Here is a 23758-nt window from a genome sequence, read left to right as displayed (position 1 = left end):
TCGGACGCAAAAAAGACGGACGGACGCAAAACGACGACGGACGCTGGTTTAAATATTGGTCCCTGTTATGTAAATCATGGCTGAGTTAAAATAAAATGTTTTTAACTTCAGCTATTGATTGATGTTGAATCAATGTTGATTATTTAATTTAATTTATAGATACATCTTCCCATCTCCACCCCTTTTTGTGCTCCGCAGAGACTGTTCCCGCCATAACTCCCTGGTTAACTTATCTCTTCCCACCAAAACATCGCCCATTCATTCTCTCGAGAAATGCTGCCTGCCCCGCTGAGTTACTCCACCACTTTGTGTCTTTCTTTGATAGAAACAGGCCCTTTAGCCCACCTGGTCTAAGCAGGGCTCTACTCGAGTCAACCATTACATGTCAGAACCAACCATTGATCACCTGTTTCCTCTTTCCCATCCACTCCCTACACACTCAGGAAATTTTTTACAGAGACCAATCAACCTACAAACCCGCATGTCCCTGGGATGTGAGAGGAAATGAGAGCATCCGGAAAAAGCCCATGTGAGACTATACAAACCCCACACAGACATCACCCGAGGTCAGGATTGAACCTGGTATTGTGAGGCAGAGGCTCTACCGCAGTTGATGTTGAACATGATTTGATTAAAATGCATTTAAGGGGGTTATTCAAATATCCAGAAACGTGCATGGTGTGATTGTCAGAAAATCGATCTAATGGATGCAATAACACTTTTAATAAGTGAATGCTTTTTAGTTTACATGTTGTTCTCAATTACAGAACATGAAATAACTTGTTGCCCTTCACAGTCCTTCCTTCTAGTGGCCAGCATCAGAGTGTTTTAGAAGATCGACTTGTGACAGCATGCAGAAATGCTAAGGGAGGCCTTGCAGACAATATTGTGTGGATTTCATCAATCAACTCGATGAGTAGCAAATATAAGACCAAACAGAAAAATGCAAGCAAGAATGTTATCAGCAGCTATAAATTAACACAGCATAGAAACAACTTGGAGAATGTAACCTGCCGAATAAGACATCCAACAATTGATACAAATACATTTACATCATTGGAGCTGTTTATAAGATGTGAGTATTTAAAAAAAAAACTCCCAATTAATGTGTGTGATATGCAATACCCAGTCATAGAACATAGAATGATAAAACATGAGAACAGGCACTTCGGTCCATCATGTCTCCACTGACCAGAATGCCAATCTATCTAATGCCATCCACATATACTTGGCCTGTATCTATCTATTTCCCTCCTATCCGCGTGTCTGCCAAATATAGTTGTAATTGGCTTTCCCCCATATTAGCACATTCACCTTTATCCATAACTATCTCAAAACCTACAGAACTATGATCACGATTCACGGAATGTTCCCCTCCCAAAACTTTGATCACCTAACCAGGCTCATTTTCCAGATCTAGTATGGCCCCTTCTTTTGTTGGACTATCTACATATTTTTTTTACGAAACCCCCCTAAATATGCCTAACAAATCTGGCCCAACCAAACCTCTGATAGTCCCAGTCAAATTTGGTGGAGTTAAAATCTCCCACTACAACATTTTTCATCATCTGCCTACATATCTGTATTTTACAATGACAGTTAAAACATTCCTGCTCATTTCTATTTGCATTATTAATTAATTTATGTCATGAATGCTGCAAACATTTTTGTTTTAATGTAATAATTTTAATTGTTTTTTTGTTCATTGGTCTTCCTTTGCTGCTTAACTTTGTTTTTGCTATCTATCTATTTTGCTAACTGCTTACGTAAATATACTTATTTAAGAAAGAACTGCAGATGCTGGAAAAATCGAAGGTAGACAAAAAATGCTGCAGAAACTCAACGGGCGAAAGAAATTGCTGGAGAAATTCAGCAGGAGACAAAACCCGAAACGTTGCCAATTCCTTCTCTCCATAGATGCTGCCTCACCCGCTGAGTTTCTCCAGCATTTTTTGTCTACGTAAATTTACTTTCTCTCTTTGTTCCACTCTGTATATTCCCTTGGAACCCCTCTGCAGCCCTGACAAGCTATTTCAAACCTGCTCTCTCCCATCAACAGCAGCATTAACCCACACCTTCCCCAGTCCCATTCGGCCCATCAAGTCTACTCTGCCATTCAATCATGGCTGATCTATCTTTCCCAATCAACCCCATACTCCTGCCTTCTCCCCATAACCCGTGAAACATAGAAACATAGAATATAGGTGCAGGAGGAGCCAATTCGGCCCTTTGAGCCAGCATCGCCATTCATTGTGATCATGGCTGATCATCCCCTATCAATAACCCGTGCCTGCCTTCTCCCTACATCCCTTGATTCCACTAGCCCCTAGAGCTCTATCTAACTCTCTCTTAAATCCATCCAGTGATTTGGCCTCCACTGCCCTCTGTGGCAGGGAATTCCACAAATTCACAACTCTTTGGGTGAAAAAGTTTTTTCTCTCAGTCTTAAATGGCCTCCCCTTTATTCTAAGGCTGTGGCCCCTGGTTCTGGACTCGCCCAACATTGGGAACATTTTTCCTAATTTTATATATAGAATTCTGTGACACCCATACTGATCAAGAATCTATCAATCTCCACCTTAAAGATATTCATCGACGGACTCCTCAGCCTTCTGTGGCAATGAGTTCACCACCTCAGACTAAAGAAATCACTCCTCGTCTCCTTTTTTTTCCCTTTCATTCTGAGGCTATGGTCTCTGGTCCTAGACTCTCCCACTAGTGGAAACATCCTCTCCATACCCACTCTATATAGGCCTTTCACTATTCGGTAAGTTTCAATGAGGTCCCACCTCATCCTTCTAAACTCCAGTGAGTAGAGGCCCAATGCCGCTAAATGCTCATCATATATAAACCCACTAATTCCTGGGACCATTCTTGTAAACCTCCTCTGGACCCTCTCAAATGCCAGCGCATCATTCCCCACATATTGTGCCCAAAACGGCTCACAGTACTCCAAAGCGGCCTGACCAGCACCTTATAAAACGTCGGCATTGCATCCCTGTTTTTATATTCTAGTCCTCTTGAAATAAATGTTAGCATTGCATTTGCCTTCCTTACTACTGATTCAACTTGCAAATTAACTTTTTGGGAATCCTGTGCCAGCACTCTCAATTTCCTTTGCAGCTCCGATTTCTGAATTCTCTCCCCATTTCAAAAATAGTCTATTCCTTTATTCCTATTACCAAAATGCATGACTCCACACATTGCTACACTGTATTCTATCTGCCACTTCTTTGTCCACACTCCCAACCTGTCCAAGTCCTTCTGCAGAGTTAAAGAGGGAACTGCAGATGCTGGAGAATCGAAGGTTACACAGAAAAGCTGGAGAAACTGCTACCATCTATGCTACCTTTGCAGCCACCTCCTGCACCCGCACACAACTGACTGACTTCATCCACTTCACCACTAATTTCCACCCGGCACTGAAATACACCTGGACCATCTCCGACACTTCCCTACCATTCCTTGACCTCACTATCTCCATTGCAGGTGATAGACTTCTAACCGACATACACTATAAACCCACTGACTCCCATGGCTATCTGGACTACACTTCTTCCCACCCTGCTTCCTGTAAGGACTCCATCCCCTACTCCCAATTCCTCCGTCTACGCCGTATCTGCTCCACGGATGAGGCGTTCCACACCAGGACATCTGAAATGTCCTCACTATTCAGGGAACGGGGGTTCCCCTCCTCCACCATAAATGAGGCTCGCACCAGGGTCTCTTCCATACCCCGCAACACTGCTCTCTCTCCCCATCCCCGCACTCGCAACAAGGGCCGAGTCCCCCTAGTCCTCACCTTTCACCCCACCAGCCATCACATACAAAAAATAATCCTCCGTCAGTTTCGCCACCTCCAACGTGACCCCACTACTGGCCACATCTTCCCATCTCCCCCCATATCTGCCTTCCGCAAAGACCGCTCCCTCCATAACTCCCTTGTCAATTCTTCCCTTCCTTCTCGGTCCACCCCCTCCCCGGGCACTTTCCCTTGCGGCCGCAGCAGATGCAACACTTGTCCCTTTACCTCCCCCCTCAACTCCTTTCAGGGACCCAAGCAATCGTTCCAGGTGCGACAGAGGTTTACCTGCATCTCTTCCAACCTCATCTATTGCGTCCGCTGCTCTAGATGTCAGCAGATCTATATCGGTGAGACCAAGCGGAGGTTGGGCGATCGATTCGCCGAACACCTCCGCTCGGTCCGCAATAACCTAGCTGACCTCCCGGTGGCTCAGCACTTCAACTCCCCCTCCCACTCCGCCTCTGACCTCTCTGTCCTGGGTCTCCTCCATGGCCACAGCGAGCAGCACCGGAAATTGGAGGAACAGCACCTCATATTCCGTTTGGGGAGTCTGCACCCCGGGGGCATGAACATCGACTTCTCCCAATTCAGTTAGCCCTTGCTGTCTCCTCCCCTTCCTCAGCTCCCCTGCTGTCTCCTCCCCCCCTCCAGCCTTCCGGCTACTCCTCCTTTTCCCTTTCTTGTCCCCACCCACCCCCACCCCTGATCAGTCTGAAGAAGGGTTTCGGCCCGAAACGTTGCCTATTTCCTTCGCTCCATAGATGCTGCTGCACCCGCTGAGTTTCTCCAGCTTTTCTGTGTAACCCTCCTTCTGCAGAGTCACTGCTTTCTCTACACTACCTGTCGTTCCCCCCCCCCCCTACCTTTGTATCATCTGCAAACTTGGTCACAAAGTCTTCAATTGCCTCATCCAAGTCATTAAATATCAACGTGAAGAGCAGCGGCCCCAGCACCGACCTCTGCGGAACTCCACTAGACACTGGCAGCCAACCAGAAAAAGCCCCGTTTATTGCCACTCTTTGCCTTCTGCCATCCAGCCAACCTGCTGTCCATGCGAGTATCTTCCTCTGATATTGTGGGCTCTCATCTTTTTTGGCAGCCTCACATGCGTCACTTTAGCAAAGGCTTTCTGAAAATCGAGGTAAATAACATCCACTGACTGTTCAATGTCTATCCTGCTATTACCTTCCTCAAAGAGATGCAACAGGTTCATCGGGCAAGTTCTCCCTTTCACAAAACCATGTTGACTGTGGCCTATTTTATCATGATAGATCAGAAACATCACCCTTTATAATGGACTATATAGTCTTACCTCCCATTGAGTTCATGAGTTCACTGGCCTGTAGTTTCCACTCTTCTGTTCCGCCCCTTTCTTGAAAAGCATGTACCTGTATGTATCTCAAATAATTCTCCAATAGTTTCTATACCACTGATTTGAGGCTCACTCTTCAGTCCTCTGTGACCTCATCTGTGGCTATAGAAGAAACAAAGATCCTCGTCAAAGCACCCACTATTTCTTCTCTTGCCTCCATCAATAAGGGACTAAGGGGAAAAAAAATTTGTTCGGCACGGACTTGTAGGGCCGAGATGGCCTGTTTCTGTGCTGTAATTGTTCTATGGTTAATAACTTGGGATAGAACCCATCAGGCCCTGAGGATTTATTCACATTAATGCTCTTCAAGAGCCTCAGCACAACATCCTTTTCGATCTCAAACTGCCTAGCGTGTTTGTATTCTCCACATTGATTTAGCTGTCTTCCAAGTCCTTCTCTTCAGTCGATGCAGTTGCAACATACTCATTTAGTATCTCACCTATATCGTCCAACACCAAGCATAGATTCCCTTCTTTATCTTTCAGCAGTCTTGCCTTTTCCCTGGTCACCCTCTTGTTTTTAACGCATGAATAAAAATCCTTAATATTTTCCTTAATCCATTTCACCAATGACATTTCATACCCCCTTTTGGCCCTTCTAATCGCCCGCTTGAATTCTTTCCAACCTGCTTTATATTCCTCATAAGCCCCGTGTAAAGCGACCTTCTTAAACCTGGCATATGCTTCCTTTTTCTTCCTGACCAAGTTTACAAGCTCCTTGGTCATCCATGGTCCCATTGCCTTGTGGTCCTTATCCCTCCTCCTTCCTGGAATATGCTTCTTGATTAGTACAGGTGCCAGACATAATGGTGAGAAGGCAGGAGAATGGGGTTCGGAGGGAGAGATAGATCAGCCATGATTGAATGGTGGCGTGGACTTGATGAGCCAAATGGTCTAATTCAACTCCTAATGCCTTATTCTGCTCCTATTCCTGATGACCTTCTGCTGATCCTGCACTTTGATCAGCTGGGTTTTAAACAATTCCTACTCGCCATCTATGGACTTACTCATACTGTAGGAATTATAAAAGTGTCGTAGAAGACTTGCCATTATTTGTACCAATGTCACACTGTTGAACCAAAGGCCAGTTTTGGAATTGTCCAACACACTCCTCACTGAAGTGTCCTTACTCACCAACTCATTCTTTCTGAAGACGTCAATCTCAGTACTGTTGTACACGAAAACTATCCGTAGATTCGGAAGGTGTTTATACAGTTTTAATTGGTAAACCCTTTCTTTGACAGGTCCTTTCAAAATCCAGATTAAAAGCAACAGTCAACGTGTTAAAGGGAGGAAAAATAAATTTATCTTCAACAAAAAGGACAGCGAGAGAACCATTCAGGTTAAAATAACAGGCTCGGTGAAGCAAGTTAACGTGAACTGCTCAAAGTAAGTGAAAATAGTTACATGAAATATTTGGGTAATTCATTCGTGATAAATTGTATCTCAAAGTGTATTAACTAAAAATTATAGCATTATGGAAGCATATTTGTAAAGTGAAGATCAGTGATCAGCAAGTCTGATGCATGAAAGTAGAATCTGCTCACCTGGCCAAACGTAATGGAATTGAATGTTGTGGACACAGTATGCATCAACAAACCATCTGCTCAAAAAACTAAAGCTGGACCAGTAGCATCTGTGGGTTTAGTTTAGTTTAGAGATGTGGTGCGGAAACAAGCCCTTCGGCCCACTGAGTCCATGCCAAACAGCAATCCCTGCACATTAACACTATTCTACACACACTAGGGGCAATGCGTTCCAGATTCCCCACACACTAAAAAAAATCTTGGGGGGGAAGCAAGATACTGGCCCACAAAGTCGAGGTGGCCGCGGACGTCAGCTATGGGAATTATTTTAAAACACTTTGTATTTACCCATCTGTTCCCCTCATAATTTTGAACACCTCTATAAGATTGTCCCTCAGCCTCATGCACTCCAAGGAATTCAGTTGGTGCTTGCACATAGCACATATGCCCATAGGATATAGCAACAGTCAACGTGTTAAAGGGACGAAAAATACAGGGAGGATGGCGCGGCAACATCCTCATGAATTTTCCCTGTGTTCTTTCCAGCTGAATGACATCCTTCCTATAGTAAGTGACTGAAAGTGAGCAAAATACTCCAAATTAAGCCTCACCATGTTTTGTACAACTGAAACTTAACATTCCAACTTCTGCATTCAAACTGATCAATGCCGATGTAACAAAAGCCTTCTCGACCACCCTTTCTACCTATGTGCCACTTTCAAGGAACAATATACCTGTACTCCTAGATCCCTGTTCATTAACAACCTTCCCCAGGGCTATACCATTCACTTTAAAGGTCATGCCTTGCAATTTGGTTCCCAAAATGTCACCCCTCACACTTATCTGCATTAAATTCCATTAGCCATTTCTCAGCCCACATGGCCTGCAAATTAAAATCATGCTGCAATTTTTGATAACCATCTGTAATATTACACACTTTAGTGCCACTAAACCATTAATCGTTCCTCAACCCATTGGTCCAATTGGTCAAGATCCTGCTGTAATCTCCAATAATTATCTTCGCTATCCCCAATACCATCCACTTAAGTTTCATTTGCAAACTTACTAACCATGCCTTGTACATTCTAATCCAAATCATTGATATAAACCATAAACAGTAATGGGCCTGCACCCAACCCTAAGAAACACCACTAGTCCCAGGCCTGCAGTCCTATAAACAACCTTCCACCATGATCCTCGGCTTCCTCCAATGAAGCCAATTCTCCATCCAGTTGGCGAGCTCTCCATGGATCTCATGTGATATAACATTCAAGTGGAAAGTTATATATATGGAACCACATCAAAGGCCTTACTATAGTCCATATAGACATTGTTTACTGCTTTGCTCACATCAATCTTTTTGTTACTTCTTCAAAGACTTCAATAAAACTCAAAAGATCCGATCTCTCAGGTACAAAACAATGCAACTCAAACTAGCAAGATTTGTTTTCCCGGCAGTTAAGGAAGTTGAAGGGTGAGCTGATAACGATGTATAAAACTCTCAGAGGCATAGACAGTGCAGATGGACAGGATCTTTCTCCTAGTTTAGAGGTATCACAAACAAGCGTGCATAGGTTTAAAAATAGAACATTTTTAGAAACATAGAACAAATATAGCACTGGAACTGTAAGGCCCACCATGTCTGCCCGACCATGATTTCCGCATTAAACTAATTCCATCTGTCTGGACATGGTCTGTATCGCACTATTCATGTATCTGTCTGAATGACTGAAGCTATCGGTATTGATCCATGAAATTACTTTTACGTAGGACCACAGCCTCAGAAGTAAAGGACGTTCCTTTAGGAAGGTGATGAGGAGGAATTTCTTTAGACAGAGGGTGGTGAATCTGTGGAATTCATTGCCACCGAAGGCTGTGGAGGCCTTCAATTGATATTTTTACAGCAGAGATAGATAGATTCTTCATTAGAACAGGTGTCAGAGGTTATAGGGAGAAGGCAGGAGAATGGGGTTACGAGGGAGAAATAGATCAGCCATGATTGAATGGCGGAGTAGGCTTGATGGGCTGAATGGCCTAATTCTGCTCCTGTCACATAAACTTCATTTGTTTCCCATGCCTTTGCAGTTCTTCTCTGAGCCACTGTCCATGCTATTCCAGAAACGGGTATGACAAGGCATGTCCTGCCCATCCCTAAAACTACCTTTCTTTCAGGAATCATTCTGAACTTCACCGTTAGGTTTCCCTCATGGGATTTATCATTAATAGTCTATTGATCATTTCTAATGCCTATTAAGAGATGTGGAACAAGTTATAGGAATTACATAATCCTGAATGAAGCATCGTGGAATGGTCTAGAATGGCCTTGTGCTTCCTACCTGCAATGGCAATACAACAATTTCAAGCTGGTGTTCGTAGATTTAGCAAGCTATGGTGTGGGTCAGTGTTGTCATCAAATTTCATTACAATATTGGCTTTTTGGCGTAGCATCTTAAAGAATCAAATTCCGTATGGAAGGACTCCGAGCTGCCTAATGTTATCTCCTATTTATCTGGACATTAGTGACACGTTGAGTTCTCTGGATGGGCCAGTAATCAAGATCTCTTGGGTTAGGTGCAGTCCGTGCTATCTTGTGGTCTCCTAATATTTGATATGATGCTTTTAATTTAGTTTAGAGATACAGCACAGAACAGGCTCTTTGCCCCACCGAGTCTGCGCCAACCAGCGATCCCCGAACACTAACACACTAGAGACAAATTACAATTTTACAATTTGACCAAAGCCAATTAACCTACAAACCTATATGCCTTTCAAGTGTGGCAGGAAACTGGAGCACCCATAGAGAGAACCCAAGGTTACACAAAAAAGCTGGAGAAACTCAGCGGGTGCAGCAGCATCTATGGAGCGAAGGAAATAGGCAACGTTTCGGGCCGAAACCCTTCTTCAGACTGTGCTCAACCTCCAACCTGGAGCATCTGCAGTTCCCTCTTAAACATAGAGAGAACCCATGCTGGTAACGGGGAACAAACTCCATACAGAGCACATTTATATTCAGGATCGAACCCGGGTCTCTGGTGCTGTAAGGAAGCAACTCTACTGCTGTGCCAATGTACCGCCAAATATTATTGACTGATCTTTACAGACCAAAAGAAAATCATTTGTCCAATGTGTCCATGAGCTAATGTAATAATAGCACTATTCAATATATCCACCGTCATAATGCACAAATGTTTTGCTTCTGATTCTAAGAAATGTGTCTTTGCTAAACATATTTACAGCTATTTGACCATCATCTGTTTTCTTTTCCAAGACAAAACGGTTCACTTCCTGAAGGCATTAAACTGATTAAAAATAACCTCAAATTCAAAGGACCCATGAAGGAAAGTTATGCTGGCATCTATGTTTGTGTAGCATTTGACCAACATTGGAAGCTGTCAGCACAGTTGGAGATTGAGATTACTTCAGGTGAAAATCAATGTATGTATGAATATTTTACTAAAACAAATTTTATATTGGACAGAAATGGTTCAGGGTAACATCAGAGGTGTTGAATACTGATGTGAATTTTAACAAATATTGTGATAGTGCATTCTCGATGATGCATTCTATTCAACAGTTCTTTTACGTTATTGCTGTGAAATGTCTTCAATGCCAATAATTTGATTGTATTGTGAATTACCCTGAACATGAAATGTTGGTTTTGATCGAAATAACATTACTTGTTACATAATGCTTTGAAGTTTAACGTAGCATCTCCACGCAATAGGTGTTACTGCCCTTATTGACTGATGAAGCAGCTGAAGAGGTTAGAATTAGGCTATTTGGTCCATCGAGTCTACTCTGCCCTTCAATCATGGCTGGTCTCTGCCTCTGAATCCAATTTTCCTGCCCTTTCCCCATAATCCTTGACACCAGTTCTAATCAAGAATTTGTCTATCTCTGCTTTAATAATATCCACTGACTTAGCTTCCACAGCCCTCTGTGGCAATGAGTTCCACAGATTATCGACGCTGTGACTAAAGAGGTTCCTCCTCACCTCCTTTCTAAAAGTGCGCCCTTTAATTCTGAGGCTATGACCTCTGGTCCTAGACTCTTCCACCAGTGGAAACATCTTTTCCACATCCACTATATCGATGCCTTTCATTATTCTGTAAGTTTCAATGAAGTCCCCCCTCAACCTTCTTAACTCCAGCGAGTAGAGGCCCAGTACCGACAAGCGCTCATCACATGCTGAGTCACTCATTCCTCGGATTATTCTTGTAAACCTCCTCTGGACCCTCTCCAGAGCCAGCACATCCTTCCTCAAATTTGGTGCCCAAATTTGCTCTCAGTACTCCAAATGCAGCCTGACCAGCGCCTTATAGACCCTCAGCATAATGAGCCACGGCATAATGGGAATGCATCCTATTTCAAAGAATTCTCTGAGTTATGGTCATTATCCTTTCACCACAAGTCCTTCAACTACTTGTCCGGCATCAATCCCTGTGGCAGCTGGGCAAGTGGGCTGAAGAATGGCTCATAAAGTTTAATGCAGATAAGTGTGATTTGTTGCATTTAGGAAAATTAACCTGCGGCAGGGCTGTCACGGTGAGTGGTTGGGTCGAGGGGAATGTTGAAGGTGTATAAGCACATAGTTACCCGAAAATGGCATCACAGATGAAAAGCATGGTAAAGAAAGCTTTTGGTACATTGGCCTTTAGCAGTCAAGATATCAAGTGTAGAATTCAGGATGTTATGTTACAGTTGTACACAATGTTGGTGTAGCCACATTTGGAGTACTATGCTACGTTTTATTCACACTACTGCAGGAAGGATGTCACTAAGCTAGAAGGAATGCAGAGAAGATTTGTGAGCATGTTGCCACAACTTGAGTACCTTAATTATAGGGAGAGATATGGCAGACTAAGACTTTATTCCTTACAGCACAGGAGGCTGAGAGATGATCTTATAAAGGTGTACAAGTTTATGAGGGGAATACTAAAGGGGCTGTCCCACTGTACGAGTTAATTCAAATTCTCCCGAGTTTCCCCTGATTCGAAGTCGGAGAAAATTACGGTAATAGCCGCTCGTAGGTACTCGGTGGTTTCGTGGACATTTTTCAACATGTTAAAAAATCTTCACGAGTCTTCCCGAGCTTACTGTTTTCCCAGAGTACCTGCCGTTAGCGTTACGAGCCGCTAAGAGATGTCCCGAGCTCCGACGTACCCGCTACACACATTCTACGTGCTTACCACGAGTTTGATTTTTTTTTTAAACTCTAGAGAGCTCTTGAATTAGCTTGTACAGTGGGACAGCCCCATTAGGGTGAGTCTGTTATCTGGGCTAGGGTACTCAAAACCTACTTACTTACTGCCTATTATGCCTCCTGGCATGTGGGGCAGCAACGAAGGTCCTCCACTCCTGTCTGTTCTGGGTCCATCACGCCCAGTAGTGTTGATTCCTTCAGTTGCTGTTTCCATAACATATTTGTTTTACGAGACAGGGTTGTTTGCCCTGTGCTCAACCTCCAGCCTGGAGCGCCAGTGGATCACTCTTCATCTCGACCCATCGACCTGTCCAGCATGGGAGACCCTAACAGGAGACGAATCTCCCGCTGACATAGCTGTAGGGGTCACAGGCTCCCTGACCACGACAAGGTTGCAATCCAACGGGGAGACTCAAAACATAGATACATAGAAACATCAGAGGGCATAGGTTTAAGATGAGAGAGGAAAGATTTAATAGAAATTTAAGAGACAACATTTCCACTCAGAGCATGGTGGCGATATGGAACAAGCTGACAAAGGAGGTCATTGAGGTAGGTACTATAACACCATTCACAAGACAATTGGATAGAAAAGGTTAAGAGGGAAAAGGGCTAAGTGCAGGCAAATGGGCCTAGCTTAGGTTGTGCATCATTGTTGGTATGAATGTGTTGGGCTGAAGGGCCTGTTTCCATGCTGTATCTGCTCCTCTTTCTCCATTGGGGAGCCATGTAGTATACCTTGAGCAAGGTAATTGTCCTTTTTTATTTCTAAAATCTACTGCTGTGCCACCATCCCCTCCAGCACCCCCTCCTTCCGAATGGTAGTAATTAATATTACTATGGGCCCCTTCTCTTCTTCCCCTTTCATGCTTGAAGTTGCTACACCCTGGAATGTTGAGTCCCAGTTCCGCTGCTCTTTGTTTCAGCAATAATACCAAATTTCCATGTGCTGATCAATACTCCGAAGTTCATCTGCCTTAAATATGACTTCCATATTTTGTAGCGATACTTGAAATGACAAGGAGATTTTAATGCTTGTCTTACTATCAAAAAACACTAGCTATCAAACTGAATAAATAAATTAAGTACCGTTGTTGAAGAGTTTAATGATTATGATTTATGATTTCAGGGATTGCCTTAAGAGTCGCATTGATAGCATCCAGTGTGGTTTTTGCAGCAGGTGTCTGTTTTTTCATTATTTTGAGATGGTAAGTATGCAAAGCCCAGGTATATAGAACTGATGTTGATCCAAATGTATTCAGGTATGTGCCGAAACTTTTTTCCTTCCAAATATTTCTCCTAAAACCAAGGTGTATTGGCCTGACTTGCAGTCTTGTGCAGTTCCATAAACTCCTTGACCTAACAGGGGCGATCTTATAGAAACATAAAAAATTATAAAAGGACTGGACAAGCTAGATGCAGGAAAAATGTTCCCAATGTTGGGCGAGTCCAGAACCAAGGGCCACAGTCTTAGAATTAAGAGGAGGCCATTTAAAACTGAGGTGAGAAAAAACTTTTTCACCCAGAGAGTTGTGAATTTGTGGAATTCCCTGGCATAGAGGGCAGTGAAGGCCAAATCACTCGATGGATTTAAGAGAGAGTTAGATAGAGCTCTAGGAGCTAGTGGAATCAAGGGACATGGGGAGAAGGTAGGCACGGGTTATTGATTGGGGCCGATCAGCTATGATCACAATGAATGGCGGTGCTGGCCTCCTCCTGCACCTATTTTTGATGTTTCTATGTAAATGTTTTTGGTGTTGTGAAAGGCACAGAGTCTCTGTTGTGTTGCACACCAATGACTGACTTGGTTGCGACCCTTTGCAGCAAGATTATTGTGTAGCATCTGAGGCTCGTGTTGGGTGTTACAGAATGGCCTGATGGACTTTCCGTTGTGTGCAATACCATGGTGAGCACGTGAAAGAAAGTAGAGACTAGAGCTAGGTCTAGTGGACAGTGAAATGGCACTCAGGGATAAGGGGTAGAAGTGGGGGCAAGGACAGAGGTGAGGGAGAATGTGGAAATTGCAACAGCATCAGAATGGGACTTGTAGTCATACAAAGTTTAGTTTAGTTTTTAGTTTAGAGATACAGCACGGAAACAAACCCTTCGGCACACCGAGTCCGCGCCGCCCAGTGATCCCCGCACATTCACACTATCCTACACACACTAGGGATAATTTACACTTACACCAAGGCAATTAACCTACAAACCTGTATGTCTTTGGAATGTGGGAGGAAACCGAATATCTCAGAGAAAACCCACAAAGCCATAGAGAGAACGTACAAACTCCGTACAGATAGCACCCGTAGTCGGGATCGAACTCGGGTCTCTGATGCTTGTAAGGCAGCAACTCTATCGTAATGGCGCCCTTGAGGGGAAATAATTTGGAGTATTGCGTGCAGTCCCAGTCTCCCCATTACCAAAAGCACGTAGAGGCTTTGGAAAGGGTGCAGAGGAGGTTTACCACAATAATGGCTGGATTAGAAGGTATTAGCTATATGGAAAGGTTGGATACACTTGAATTGTTAAGTGACAGATAAGAGTTATAGTCATTCAATGTGGAAACAAGCCCTTTGGCCCAACTTGCCCACGCTGACCAACATGCCCCATCTACACTAGCCCCACCTGCCTGTGCTTGGCCCATATCCCTCTAAACCTATCCTATCCATGTGCATGTCTAAATGCTTCTTCAGCATTGTGATAGCACCTGCCACAACTACCTCCTTCACCAGCTCGTTTCATACACCCACCGCCCTTTGTGTAAAAGAGTTATCCCTCTTTTCCTATTAAATCTCTCCACCCTCATTTTAAACCTATGTCCTCTGGTTCCTACTCTGGCCAAAAGACTGTGCATTTATCCTAAATGCAGGGACCTTAGAAGGTTGATTAACAGAAGGGCCTTGGGGTGTAAGTACATAGCTCCCTGAAATTGGCAATGCAAGTAGTTGAGGTAGTGAAGAAGACTTTTAGCTTGCTTGCCTGCATGTGGAGGGATAATACGTACAGGGGTAGCGATATAAAATTGCAGCTATACGAGATATTGGTAAGGCCTCACTTCGAATATTGTGTGCACTTCTGGTACCAACCCGAAAAGTCACACATCCCTTCCCTCCAAAGATGCTGCCTGTCCCGCTGAGTTACTCCCGCATTTTGTGTCTATTTTCCAGTGTAAACCAGCATCTGCACTTCCTTCGTACACATTCCTGCTGCAGTGTTTGGCTACTTTTGTGGAGAACTTAACTCTCAACAGCATTGATGTGCAGAGGGATCTTGAAGTTCAAGTTCACAGCTCACTGAAGATAGCCGCACCTTTCCGCACCCTAAGTAGATAGGTGTTAAGGAAGGCATAATGTATGCTTCATTAATGGAGGCATTGAATGTAAGAGTCAGGAAATTTTGGTTAGGCTGCATTTGGAGTATTGTGTGCACTTCTGGTTCCCCTGTACAGGATAGACATGGAAGCTTTGTAGAGGGTGCAGAGGTGGTTTACCAGAATGTTGCCTGGGTTTGAGAGTTTCAGCAACCGGGAGAGTTTGGATAGAATTGGACAGTTTGTGACTCTGAAACATTTGAAGATGAGGGGACACTTGATAGAAGTATAAAATTATGATTGGGATAGAAACGGGAGACAGTCAGAACCTTTTTCCCAGGGTGGAAATATCCAACACAAGAGGGCATAGCTATAGAGGTGAGAATAGAAGTGCAGGGACTAGAGGGGTAAGGATCATTTACAGGCAGATGAGATCAGTTCAGCTGGGCATCATGTTTAGCACAAACATTGTGGGCTGAAGGGCCAGTTCCCGTGTTATATTGTTCTATTGTACTGTTCTGTAGTCTGAAGATGGGTCTCGACCCGAATCTTCACCTATTCCTTTTCTCCAGAGATGCAGTTTGTCCCGCTGAGTTACTCCAGCATTTTGTGTCTATATTCGGTGTAAACTAGCATCCAAATCATTCATACTGTTCTATATTCTATCTTCTACAATCATCAAGGTCCACTGCCATCCTGACCACGCTTTCCTCATGCTGCTGTGGTCCGTGAGACGATACAAGAGTTTCATGACAATTACCTCCAAGCTCATGTACAGCTTCTTGCCATCATCCATCAGGCTCTTGATCTACACTGCCCTACCCTAATCACTACCCTACCCACTAAACTATTGTTGACTTTTTATAGGCAGAGGTGGAGGAATATGGTGATGAAATGTAAACAAATAGTCTACATTTTAACAGTGTTCTAATCCATTTTCTAACCTGATACTCATTAAATGTTTGAGATCAAATTGTTGCTAAAATGTATTAAAATGGTGAAACATTGTTTTCCAGGCATAGAAAAAAGCAACTGATAGTTATTCCCCAGGTGAGAAAAAAACATGTTTTATTCACAGCACGGTTATATTTGTTTCAGAACGCCCATAGCTTATCATTGGTATCTCCACTGAATTCCTAGATACAAGTTTCAAGTATAAAGGAGGGGAATCTATGCTTGGAGTGGGAGGATGTAGAGTAGGTGAGGTCATAAACACGTAGTTTGCATTTGCATTCACAGAGGAGAAGGACTTGGATGACAAGATCAGTCAGGAAAATATTAGGGCAGACAAAATGTGTAGGAAGGAACTGCTGTTGCTGGTTGTCATGTTGTTACTTGTGGGCGGAGCACCAAGGCAAATTCCTTGTATGTGAATACTTGGCCAATAAACTTACTTACTTTCTTACTGGTTTAAATCGAAGATTGACACAAAATGCTGCAGTAACTCAGAGGGACAGGCAGCATCTCTGGAGAAAATGAATGGGTGACGTTTCGGGTCGAGTCTGAAGAAGGGTCTCGTCCCGAAATGTCACCCATTCCTTCACTCCAGTGATGCCGCCTGTCCTGCTGAGATAATCCAGCCTTTTGTGTCTATCTTCAAAATACTGGGGCAGTTTGAAATTGAGGAGGAGGTGGTGCTGAAGCTTTTGAAGAACACAGAGCCTGAAGGGATCTATCCTAGGTTATTGAGGAGAATGCAGACTCCTGACAGATCTGTGCTGCGACCTCTGTTATTTCTGATATATATAAATGACCTAACTTTCTAACATGTATGAAGATAGACAAATATCCTGGGCCTGATCAGACATAGCCGTAGACTCTGTGGGAAGATGGAGAAGAAATTGCAGGTGCCCTAGCTAAGATATATGGATCATCATTAAATACAGGTGAGGTGCTAGAAGACTGGAGGGTGGCAAATGTTGTGACTCTTTTTAAGAAATGCTGCAAGGATAAGCCTGGGAACTACAGGCTAGTGAGTGTAACATCTGTGTTTGTAAAGTTATTAGAAAGTATTCTGAGGGATAAGATATACTTGCATTTAGATAGAAAAGTGCTGATTAGGGATAGTCAGCATGGTTTTGTACATGGGAGCTGGTGTCTCATGAATCTGATTAAGTTTTTTGAAGATGTGATCAAAATGGTTGATGAAGGCAGAGCTGAAGACATTGTATATATGGATTTCAGCAAGGCACTTGAGAAATGTTTAAGAAGGAACTGCAGATGCTGGAAAATTGAAGGTAGACAAAAGTGCTGGAGAAACTCAGCGGGTGCAGCAGCATGCATGGAGCGAAGGAAATAAGCAACGATTCGGGCCAAAACCCTTCTTCAGATGTAGGGTGGGGGGTCGGGGAGAAGAAAGAAGAAAGGAAGAGGAGGAGCCCGAGGGCTGAGGGAGAGCTGAGAAGGGGAGGAAACAGCAAGGGCTACCGGAAATTGGAGGTCAATGTTTATGTCGCAAGGGTGCAAATTGCCCAAGGGAATATGAGGTGCTGCTCCTCCAATTCCCAGTGGTGCTCATTCTGGCCATGCTCTACCACCATCAGAGATGTTTATCGTTCTATCCCCTCACTCTCACTTTGGGCAATCCGACCACTTGGCTGTGCTGCTTCTTCCAGCATACAGCAAGTGACCAAAGCGCTGGTCCCCAGTGGTGAGGACTGCACAGAGCTGGTCAGGGGAGGCAGGGGAGTAACTCCGGGACTGCTTGGAGTCAGTAGACTAGGCAATGTTCAAGGACTCGGGTGAACCAGGAGGTCCACATTCTTCTGAGGACCAGATCTCAGGCATTCAGGACTGGACTGGTGGTGCAGAGTCAGACATGGCCCAGATAAGACCTCTATAATGCCATCAAAAAGGCAAAAAGGGGACTTTCACTCTAAACTAGAGGGTTTGGCAGATGTTTAGCTGCTGTGGAAGGGCTTGCATGACCATCACTTCCCACAAGGCGAAACCAGGAAGTGATGGTCATGCAACTACTTGCAGCTCAAGTAACAGCCTCCCCTAGCTCCCCAATGGTATTAAAATCTCAGGCACAGAAGCTAATGTCAGAAGATCCTTCGAGTCATAGAGTCTTATAGTGTGGAAACAGGCCCTTCAGCCCAATTTTCCCACACTGGCCAACATGTCCCATCAACACTAGTCCCACCTGCCTGTATTTGGTCCATACCCCTAAATCTGTCCTATCCATGTACCTGTCCAATCCATGTACCTGTCTAACTGTTTCTTAAATGTTGGGATAGTCCCAGCCTCAACTACCTCCTCTGGCAGCTTGTTCCATACACCCACCACCTTTTGTATGAACAAGATTCCTATTATATCTTTTCCCCCGTCACCTTAAAATATGCCCTCTGGTCCTCGATTCCTCCACTCTGGGCAAGAGACTCTGTGCATCTACTCGGTATATTCCCCTCATGATTTTACACACCTCTATAAGATCACCCCTCATCCTCCTGCACTCCAAGGAATAGAGTCCCAGCTTAATCAACCTCTCCCTATAGAGGTACGCTGATGGTGTGGACTGCCTGCTCATCATAGAAACACAGAGAACATGAAAGCTATGAATACCGTGAAAGTGCAATGTGTAAAATACGGCCTAAGTGGAAATAGTCATAAAATCTCCGAGTCTAGAAAATGTATTTATTTAGCGTTAGTTAGACACAAATAACTCCGCGGGACAGGCAAAATCTCTGGAGAGAAGGAGTGGGTCTCGAACCAAAACATCACCCTTCTCTCGAGAGATGCTGTCTGTCCCGCTGAGTTACTCCAGCATTTTGTGTCTATCTTCAGTTTAAACCAACATCTGCAATTCCTTCCTACACATTTTATTTAGCATTACCCTGAATGTTTACAGCTACTCTACCCAAGAGTTGTGTCCTAAAATGGTTGACATGAGTTTATAATTTTCATTTTTCAGCAATATTCAATTCAAAACTTAGGATACCAAACCAGCATGGAGGACTGTCGCGGCATTAAAACTCCGCAAGATCGTGGAAGAGGTGCGGGCTCTGTTTGTACACCAGCAGAGCCCACAAAGGACATTGCACCAACAGATGGAGTCAGCAGATGATCATTCATCACAAGATGCCAAAATGTCTAACAGTTCCGTGTGGACTGTTACATTTCAGTTTGACACCAACAATCATGAGCTTGTAGTTTGCAGCATGCAGTTAATTTCATTTAGTGGCTTCTGCACCGTAAGAAAGGAGTAATGGTTGGCTGGTTGTGCCCAGATAATGGATATTGGTTACACCATCAGTCACAATGTTGTTTTGCATTTACCCTATAAAAACTCCACAGTTTAATGGTTAAACTACAGATGAAAACTTGGGTCAATGATTACCTTTCTATAACTATACCATTTTTTCAACTTAATGTAGTAATGTTTCCAAATTCCTTTTCCATTTTAAAATTTCAGGAGAATTTTTATTATTAAAATGCATTATTAATTCAGCATAAAGTACAAATTGTATTTAATAACGCTAAATAATACTAAACTGCTGTGTTTAGGTGTAGAGTGCACATTAGAGCAAAGGTCATAGGGGATGTACAAATACGTCTAATCTTCACACAGAAAGTTCTGCTTCATAATTGATCTTTGTCCGAAACTTCTGTTCACAACCTACCCAATAAATATTGATCAACCACTGTGAGAAATGACGAGGAGAGTTGGAGCAAGGGAGGATAGTGAGAGTAGAAGCAGAGAGAAGCAGTGTGTGAGGAGAGAGAGTGGGGGCGTGGAAAGAGTGTAAGAGCCATTGTGTGGAGAGAGTGAGAGTTCGGGGGATGAGTGTTGTTTTCCAGAGGACACTGATTATACGGGCAAGTGGGGGTGAGAGTTAATGTGATGCATCAGCGTTTAGTGTGCTGGGTTGGGGGAGAGGAACTTTTGGGGGAGTGGGGTATAGCATGAGAGGGCGAGACTGAGTGAGGTGTGGAGGAGAGTGATAGTCGAGGTATGGGAGGACAGTAAAAGGAGGAGGTGGATGAGAGTGGGGATCTGCGGGGAAGGGAGAGTGGGGTGTGGGGGAGTTGGAGATTATGATATGGCGAGGAATGAGTGTGGTCATGGGGGTGACGGTGGGAGTGAGAGCATAGGAGGAGAATGAGAGCGAAGGTAGACACAAAGCTGGAGTAACTCAGCGGGCCAGGCAGCATCCCTGGAGAGAAGGAATGGGTGACGTTTCGGATCGAGAAGACCCAAAGTCTGAAGAAGGGTCTCGACCCGAAACGTCACCCATTCCTTCTCTCCAGAGATGCTGCCTGTCCCGCTGAGTTATTCCAGCATTTTGTGCCTATCTTCGGGTGTAAACCAGCAACTGCAGTTCCTCCCTATGAATGAGAGTGGGGGAAGGGTGGAGAGTGAGAGTGGGTGTTGGGAGGAGAGTGAGAGTTGGGAAATGGGAGGAGGGTGGGGCAAAAGTGGAGAGTTTGTTAGCATGATGGGAGTAAAGTGAGAGTGCATGTTTGTGAGGAGAGTGAGAGTAGGGGGCAGAGGAGAAGTGGGGGCCGTGGGAAGCAGAGGGGAGGCACAAGACTAGAATGAGTGTACTCTTTGAGAGAAGAATATGGGAGACAGGTAGTGAGTATAGGAAGCAAGGGGGAGAATTGGTTAAGTGGTTGCAACTGGATAATTGTACAAGATGCTAGTGAGACCACACTTGTGGGTCTCACTCGCACCTAGAAAGAGGGAAGAAAAGATTCCAGGACTGAGTTGTGGGACAAGATGTGTTAGCCTGCTGCTTTATTCCCTGGAGCAAACTGGACAGACGGGCGATCTTATGGAGGTATATAAAATGATGAAGGGCATATATAAGGTAAAAGTTATATTCCCAAGGTTGAGAAATCCAAAATTCAAGGGCAAGATCACAGGAAAATATATTTAGACAACAGACAATAGGTGCAGGAGTAGGCCATTCGGCCCTTCGAGCAAGCACCACCTTTCAATGTGATCATGGCTGATCATCCACTATCATCCACGTTGGACTGGAGGGCAGCAGCTTCGACCACCCCGGGCCCGCGGAGCTTGAACCGGCCCGTTCGCGGAGCTCGGTGAGCCGCGGGACTGACTTACCATCGCCCGATCGCCTCAGAGAGGGTAAGAGGAGGGAAGAGACATAACCCTAAGATACCCTCTCATCCTGGTGAACTCACTTGGTAGAGTACACATGTCCTGCAGGCAACGACTTCAGACCGAAAGGTTGAATGACAAATAAAGGATCTAATTCTAATTCTAATTCTAAAGTACCCCATTCCTGCCTTCTCCCCATATCTCTTGACTCCGCTATCTTTAAGAGCTCTAACGCTCTCTTGAAAGCATCCAGAGAACTGGCCTCCACTGCCTTGTGAGGCAGAGAATTCCACAGATTCACAACTCTGTGTGAAAAAGATTTTCCTCATCTCTGTTCTAAATGGCTTGCCCTTTATTCTTAAACTGTGACCCCTGGTTCTGAACTCCCCCAAAATCGGGAACATGTTTCCTGCCTCTAGCGTGTCCAAATGTTTAGTAATGTTATAGTTCAATAAGATTCCCTCTCATCCTTCTACCTAAGTACACAAGCCCACATTCTATCAAGGTGCAGTAGTTTGAGGGGCAAATTTTCATTGGTGGGTCTGCAGAAGGACCAGTTCAGAGTAGTGTTTCCTATCGTTAGATCAGATTCAGATTCAGATTCAGATTCCATGCTGACCAATTCACCACATTGAACGTCATGTTTGGCTGCATTTGACCCATAGACCTTCAGAACGTTTCCTATCGTTAGATCTGTCCAAATGCTTTGAAAATTGAAATGTCTTTGGAAATTAGAAACTAATTTGTGGTGTGTAGCCTAACAAAGGAGCACTCAAAAACGTACAGATGGCACCTAGCCATGTTCTCCAGAGATGCTGCCTGACCCGCTGAATTACTCCAGTACTTTGTCTTTTTTCAATCGCCTTCGTCATCTTCTCCAAAATCTCCTTCATGTATGTAAGACTCAATTTACTGTGTACAAAACCATACTGGTTGTCCCCAATTAACCCATTCTCTCCCAAATGGGAGTAAATCCTATCCTGAAGTATCCTCGCCACCATCTTCTTTCCACTGGTATGATTCTCACCAGTTTATAATTCCCTGGATTCTTTCTAGTTCACTTCTTATGGTGTGACTTCTTCTGGTGTGGCAGCGCCTTTCGGTAGCGGCTCGACTACAGTCCGTCTGTCTTTTTAAAAAATGTTGTCCAGTTAAACGTATGTCTTGAGTCTAATTTTTTTTTTTTTAGCTGTGTATATTTGGGGGGGGAGGGGTGGTGGAAACCGCTAATCTCTTCCCTGTGCTGGGCCCGACTTTTTCCTTGTCGGGTCTCCGATGTCGTTCGGCCTAACATCGAGGCGCCGGCGGCAGCATCCGGCTGGAACCAACCTGAGGGCTCCTGTCGAAGAGCCTGCAGACCTGACATTATGGAGCTGGCTGACTTTGGAGCAGGAAGAGCTGTGGCGGCGCGCAGCTGTGACCCGACTTCGGAGCTTCGGAGGCTCCGGCTGCAGTCCCGGTGGACAGGAACATGGGGAGCTCGCAGGTCCCTGGTGGGAGACCGTTTTTTGGAGTTCCCGCAACGGCAACTTCTCCTGCTGGGATCGCGGGGTTTACAGGACTTGGAGCGGGGCCTAACATCGCCCGGTACGGGTTAAACGTCCGCAGGACTTACCATCGCCCACCGTGGCTTTAACATCAGAGCCCCAGTTCGCCTCGACGCTGCAGTTGGACTGCTGGACCACGGGAGAAGAACAAAGGGAAGAGATAAGACTTTGCCTTCCATCACAGTGAGGAGGTGTTGGAGATCCACTGTGATGAATGTTTATGTAAACTGTGTTAAGTGTGTGTCTTGGGTTGTTTTTTGTAATGCAAAACTGTAGAAAATGCTATTTTGTTCAAACCAAGCTGTTTGAATGACAATAAAAGGCATTCTATTCTCTTAAATCAAGGAACGACATTAGTTACTCTCTACTCCTCCAGGACCTCACCTCTGACATCCTTCCTAAAACAAGGTAACCAAATCTAAGTACCTAGTATTGCACTGTCTTGAAACATGAACTCCCAACTTCTATACTCAATACACTGACTGATGAAGGTCAATGTACCAAAAGCCTTCTTGACTATCCTATCTACTGTACCTGTTACACCATTTTCATGGAACTATGTATCTGCACTCCTAGATCCCTCTGCTCTACAACATTCCCCCAGGCCCTTTCCTTTCAATGTGAAAGTCCTCCCCTGGTTTGACTTCCCAAAATGCGACACCGCACACTTATCTACATTAAACTCCATTAATCATTCCTTAGATCACTTCCCCAACTAATTAAGATCGTGTTGTAATTTTTGACGATCATCTTTGCTTTCTATGATACCACCAACTTTAGCGTCATCTGAAATTATTCCTTGCGAATTCTCATCCAAATTGTTGACATAAACCGCAACAACTATGTGCCCAGCACCGGTCCCTGAGGCACACCACGAATCACAGGTCTCCTGTATGAGAAACAACCTTCCACCATCACCCTCTGCTTTC

The 23758-nt window shown here is 44.3% G+C and overlaps 1 protein-coding gene across 1 annotated transcript; it reads left to right on the top strand.

Annotated features, from left to right (window-relative positions):
- Positions 1-324: 324 nt before the first annotated feature.
- Positions 325-19631, top strand: si:ch211-149e23.4 (uncharacterized). Its single transcript, XM_055637418.1, has 6 exons — positions 325-1075; positions 6421-6565; positions 9971-10137; positions 13035-13113; positions 16232-16265; positions 19129-19631. Exons 1-6 carry the CDS (start codon positions 913-915, stop codon positions 19279-19281), a joined length of 741 nt encoding a protein of 246 aa, XP_055493393.1. The 5' UTR covers positions 325-912; the 3' UTR covers positions 19282-19631.
- Positions 19632-23758: the final 4127 nt, after the last annotated feature.

Source organism: Leucoraja erinacea, chromosome 6, assembly GCF_028641065.1.
Source record: "Leucoraja erinacea ecotype New England chromosome 6, Leri_hhj_1, whole genome shotgun sequence".
Lineage (NCBI taxonomy): Eukaryota > Metazoa > Chordata > Chondrichthyes > Rajiformes > Rajidae > Leucoraja > Leucoraja erinaceus.
The sequence above is the reverse complement of the archived record's forward strand: the minus strand, read 5'-3'. Positions and strand labels throughout refer to the sequence as shown.